Raw genomic sequence first — 6,052 nt, 5'->3', positions numbered from 1 at the left:
TAACAAATATCATGAAACAAAACATTTGCAGCAAATGCCTTTTATGTTGTATCTTCGCAGACTGAAATATTAAAAGTGCGAAACAATAATAGAAACCTGAAGATGATGTCATTTCTCTGGCGCGGCTGTGCACTGCTTCCGGGATCGGCCCACGCAATAAACCGAGTTTCTACCAGTAGGTTCGCCTTCGTGCATACCGTTCGTCGCCAGTATTACCCGGTAAAAATTACGGTTACACAAGTTGCAGTTGCTCGGAAGCGTGAGAAGCAGTCAGATATCTTTGAATGCTATCGCGTTCCGCTCTCATTAAAGGTGAAGCTTAAGCATCCTCCAAATTTTCATCTGTCCCGATATAACAGTTTTCCTTTCACGCTAACTTGGGCCACCGGGTGTACGTCACAGGGTATATGCAACTGCGTATGTGTCACTGAGCATGCGCCGCTCCTCGAAGATCACGGCAACGTGGCTCACGAGTGAAGCGGAGCCTGGCTGAAGCTCACTTGCCTCCCGCATGACGGCGGCGATGGCAATGCGGCGCGCCGCTACGCTGCCTCGATGCTGACCGCATTAATGTCGGCAGTCGTCCGGAGATGGTTTCTGCCACACTTCTTTAATGCTTCAGCATTATTAGTGATATAGTGGGAAAAGGTGTATGTGTATTAGTGTCGGAAGCCAGTCACGTGGTAGAGGTTAAAAGTGTGTGTGTGTCCTAGTTTGTCTCTCCCTCTCTCTGTTCGACTAACCGATTACAGAACAAGAGTTGTTTTAAAGGGTCAACTTAGCTTATTGTTCAGTTTTGCGTCGTTGCCTCCCTCCGCCAATGGTCATCCGATCTCGAAGATAGTGAAGTCTACGGTTCCCATGGTTATGTGTCGGTGGGTAAGACTTCATGCCAATGGGTTTATCGTAATGCCGCCGGCTGTGTGCCATCGTCCTCAAGTCCCCGCCGTCTTGCCGTCGACGTCATGTCGTTGCCGTCACGTAGCCGTCCAGATTCTCGTCATCCAGTTGCCGTCACGTCGTCGTCGCCGCAATATAGCCGTCGTCACGCCTTCATCCCGCCTACATCGTTGTACAGTCGTCGTCATACAGCCGTCGTTGTGAGGCCAGCGTCGTCATACGCTCGTCCACATCCCAGTGTCTTCATGCCGCTGTCGACGTACCGCTTTCGTAGTTCCTTCTTCGTCATGTCATAATCGTGCTGTCCCCATTCAATCGTGATTATGACGCCGTTGTGGCGCCATCGTTGTCATACCGCCGTTATTTCATCGTCATCCCAGCTGCTTCATCCGATTCTGCTTATGCCGTGGTCGTCGTCAAACCACCGTCGTCGTACACTCTTCGCTATCCTTATGACGTCCTTATGCCGTCGATGTTACCCTGACCATTTCATAATCGTCATCCCGTCGTGCCGTCGTCATCATATCGCCTTCGGCGCTGCGCCAGTGTACGCTTAGAAAGCCAACAAACACTCGAGCATTGGAGAGGAGCGTAGTACTTTCAACTTTAATTGAGAACGGTATAAAACATCCTTTAAATACAATGTCGCGGACTAAGCGGGACATTCATATCCCCAAGCGATTCTGCAAGCTCGAGATCGTCAGTGAAAACACATTCGTAACCGACCTCTGAGTTTGTATTTGTTTTCTTGTTGCTACAAACTGTAACCTTTAATTGGTATAAAAGTTCTATATGCACGGTTAGAGTACCTCAGCTAACCTGTCCGAAGCCATCTTTACTTTAGCAACCTCTCTTCGTTACATTCCCGTTATCATTTTTCTTTAGTTTTTCAAGCTTTTAGCGTCCTCTACGACGTGGCACCCGGCGCCCACTGCTTGGTCGATTCCCGGCAGCGCTTGTGAGCCATGGCTCACCCGGCATCGAACACGCACGCCGGCTCCGATCCCCGCTGTGTCCATTCCGCGGTGAAGACGAGACAATTGGTCATTTCTTTCTTATCCTATCGCCAATTCGCAAATGCAGGAAAATACATTTTAGAAACGGCATTCAGACACATTACAGTGAATTTGCCAATTGTTAAATCTCTTTCTCTAGGAGCCTTCTTCCTTGCCCAATATCACACGGATGCATGTTGAGCTGTTGAATAATTTATCACTATTTCAATCGAGTCTTCTCAGTTACATTACTAATTATGTGTGTTACTTTCACAAAGAAGAATGGCCCAAGCGAAGAGGGACAAGATAGAAAACAGAGACAAGCGCCGCCAGCAACAATAGTTTATTTTGAAGAACACGCCAAATATATACCCTGGCATAAATACGTGTGGCATCTTAAAGATTAGTGGTTAAATAATCAACTTATAGTTCATGCAGACTCACTGATGGCCGCGTTACGCACATGTCACCGGACTTATGAATACAGAATGCTTGAGCAATCTCCCCCGCCTTCGTATCGCTATTTCGTCCCTGTTCGTTTGCGCCATTCTTCTTGGAGTATGGATTACGAACACGCCAACCAATTACTACTTGGAAATTTTATTTTCTATTCCTCCGAATATTCTCCAATTATTTCAGTTGCTTTCTTGGAATTAGTAATTGCCTTCTAATTCCATTCGAATGTTGCTCAATCCCCCATAGTGGGTTTGAGACATCAAGAGTGGACAAACAAAGTGCGCTCGACGGGACCAGCGGTCCGCGCAGCCAGTCGCGAGACGTTTCTCTGGGGACCGCCCCAGCGACGCTCGGCCCGGATCGTCGTGCACGGGAAGGGCCTCAGCGAACGCCGGCACGCCAGCAGCTGCGATGGCCGGCCCCAGCGGAACGGGCGAGCGACGCGCCGCCACGGCTAGCCGGCACTCGCCGGACACTGGCAGCGGCAGCTCGTCGGACTGCGACGCGAAGAGGCGCAAGTCGAAACGACAACGTTCGCCCAGTAGCAGCGACACGTCCGGTAGCACCCAAAAGCTGGGCAGACACAGGTACACAGACATGTTGACCTTTATTCTTCGTATCGGGACGGCGAGAAGATTATGTTTGCTAGGTTCGGAGCAATGCATTTCACAGACATTTGTGTCTCCTCAAAGAGATTAGCTTTATCAACAACCCTTCAGACTCCTCTCAGTCATCTCTCTTTTGAAGTCAATATTCCATTGACTGATATTCAATGCTAGTGCTACCAAGGTCTCGGTGCTTCCTTCGTCTGCTTATGTCTCAAGAGCATGATACAGCCTGTTAAAAAACAACTCATGCATTCATTTTCCTCGCTCGCATGTAGTAGAGGAATGCAAAGTTTGTCGTCAGTTTTTTCCTAAAAGATTTCGTGGACTATCATCCCACCCTGCTTTCGAAAACAGAAGTGAATGTTTTGGGGTTGTAGAAAAAAAACAGTACTGCCTTCTTTAGCCGTGCTGCGCAACTACGGCGCCGATTGGATCTGTTTCATTTCGCAGGGCTGCGAAGCGCCGCGAGAGAAGTGAATCCGCGTCCAGCCGTGTCGGCCGCGAGAAAGGCAAGTCCAAGAACCGACGCCACTCGAAGAGCTCGTCCGGAAGCAGCGGCTACAAATCTAAGCGCAAGACTAGGAGGAAACACAAGTCGAGCAGCGGCGCGTCCAGCCACGGCAGCAGGGACTCGCACAACCGTGAAATTAAAAGATTACGGCGTCGTTCTGGAAGCCAGCTGGAAGCCCGAAGAAAGCGCGAATGGCATAAGAGAGACACCGAAAGCGATGTTCAGTCGCTGAGCTCTGTTATCAGCGACGTGGCAGGCAATACGCGGAGAGCGACTAAAAGACGTCGCCACCGGTCATCTAGCGAGGAAAGCAACCGCCAAGAAACGCTCAGCGAAGAGGTGAAGATGGCCTCAAGGAGTGCCGCTGAAAAAAAGGCTCGCCGCGTCGGCGTGGAGGGCATCCAGACCAGCGAGTGCCGAGCAGCGGTGAATTCGGCGGGTCAGGAGAGCGACTCGTTCGAAGCAGCTTCGAACGACGAGGCTACCGGAAACAAGAAGCGGCGAAAAAGGAAAGTGCCGCGTACTCCGGTGACCGACCTGTTCAGCGCTCTCAACGACCCCGCAGCAGCGTCTTCGTCTCGGAGTGCGAACGTAGACGACTCGTCGAAGCCTAGGCGCGAGACTAACAGGACACCTCCGAAAGAGACCAACGACGATCGTTCCGACGACGGGCGGGTGAAGAATCAGGCAGCCCCGGATGTGCCACCGACGGAAGGGTCCCCTCCACCGATGGAGTTTCCCGATTTGGCTCCAGACATTGCCGAGCTACTGCTGCAACTGTTCCTCGAGTTGCTTTTGATCATGCTTCTGCAGTACCTTGATCATGAACACCCACCGGAAAACTTGCAGTAGGGCACTGGCTAACCCGGCGTCGCCCGAGGGCCACATTTCTATACGAATGAAATCCCTCTGCAACCTAAAGCATGTATAATTATAATTATAACCCGGGATTGTTTTAGGTTCTAAATTTATCCTAATTTTAGATATAAAGGTACTGTAAAGGCCTATAACATGGTTGCTACAATTGTTTCCGAATCGGGGACTGAGGCATATTCCTAAACCCAGTGATATCGGACTTGTGCCGTACAGGTTCACCTTGGAATACATTGCACAAATGTAGACGGCACATAAAATTTGTTTACCAAACAGGTGCCACTAACTGAAGCGCCGCATTTCTCGGCCTGGCCCAGGCTCCCGACCGAATGAACGCGTAGCCCTGCCCGGGATCGCTATAAAGCTTATTCGTGCGTGCCTTAAAACATTCATCACTTAAGTAGTGCATTGAATGACATTACAGCAAAACAGCACGCAGTGGCAATGAAACGTTGCGGAAAAGTATTTTTCCGACAGAGCCCATCTACTGCAAACATGAAAAAGTTGATAGAAGCAAAATCTGGTTTTAAAATTCCTGGCAAGGCATTTCATATAAAACTGTGGCGCACATTTTTTGTTTTGAACAATGAAGGTCACATCCACTTGTATAAAAAAAATAAAGACAGGTGAGTCAGGTGCGGCTGATATCGAAAATGGACACAGTCTTCCGGGGCGCATTGGTTTGGCATGTTGCTTTGTGTTCCATGTTGATGGTGATGGTGATCATGAACCTCTGTCATGGCTCACACCTTTTATCATGCTGGTTATTCCGGAAGAAAAAGACGCTCCCTCAGAAAACCTAGTCTGTCTGTCTTCGACGCCACTCATGGTTACGTCGCCTTAACTTCGCCTGCGCCACCTTACCCTGGTTTGGCACCATCTCGCATGAGGCCCCTCTAAGGTAGCCTTTTCTTTACTTCCTTTTTAGACTGCAGTGGCTTCGGGCGTGGTTCAATTTTCAGGCTACACCATCTCCGGGATCGGCCTTCATTTATTAAAATCACGCTTTCGGTTTTAAGAGCGCGCAATTTGAGTGACAACTTGTGTGTTTAATTTCTGCATTTTTGCTAATTTACACAGTATTACTGTTTCGTAGATAATCAACATTAGCCTCTATGTCCACTGCAGGATGACGCCCTTTCTCAGGAATCTCAGACTACCCCTCTCTTGAGTTAGCTATGTCGTACATAGCTCTAAGCTAACTTGGAGCCGTCGTCTTCATTTCAAGCTTCTATTTCACGCCTTTTTCGTTGTCCTATACATGCATAGTAGGCCTCGAATCGCCAAACTTGTACGAGACGAAAGTGGTTACACACTTAAGATCTCTCGGTTCCTAAATCGAACTGAAGTCGCCAAGAAAGACCTAGTCTTGGAAAAGTGTCACCCGAAGGCGAAGCATTGTCAGCGATAAGTTGCGCTTCGGCTCCTCGCGCTGCATTTGGTTGCTGCACAAGATGAGACCGACGGAAAACTACACGTTCCTGTTTGGCAGCGCTAGATTTCACTAGGCGTTCACCATCGGCAAGCGTGTGGACCACAGTGTAGTAAACACGAACCCCCATGCGTGTGCGCACAACGCTTGTACCAGCAGTGGAAACCAGAACACTGCCGGCAGAGGAGCGGAGCGTCCGACTGCAATAGCCCTGAGGTGGTACTCCGGGCACGTGTCCTCCGGCCACCCTCCGCTCACCGAAATTTCCGCATTAGTA

General features: G+C 49.6%; 1 protein-coding gene across 1 annotated transcript; it reads left to right on the top strand.

Moving 5' to 3' along the window:
* The first annotated feature begins 2,617 nt into the window (after nucleotides 1–2,617).
* Nucleotides 2,618–4,431, top strand: LOC126527450 (uncharacterized). The gene is made up of 2 exons (XM_050175284.3): nucleotides 2,618–2,938; nucleotides 3,410–4,431. The coding sequence occupies exons 1-2, from the start codon at nucleotides 2,763–2,765 to the stop codon at nucleotides 4,320–4,322; spliced, it is 1,089 nt and encodes a 362-aa protein (XP_050031241.1). The 5' UTR covers nucleotides 2,618–2,762; the 3' UTR covers nucleotides 4,323–4,431.
* The last annotated feature ends 1,621 nt before the right edge of the window (nucleotides 4,432–6,052 follow it).

The sequence above is a fragment of the Dermacentor andersoni genome, chromosome 9 (genome assembly GCF_023375885.2).
Source record: "Dermacentor andersoni chromosome 9, qqDerAnde1_hic_scaffold, whole genome shotgun sequence".
Lineage (NCBI taxonomy): Eukaryota > Metazoa > Arthropoda > Arachnida > Ixodida > Ixodidae > Dermacentor > Dermacentor andersoni.
This window is presented reverse-complemented; position numbering and strand designations above follow the sequence as displayed.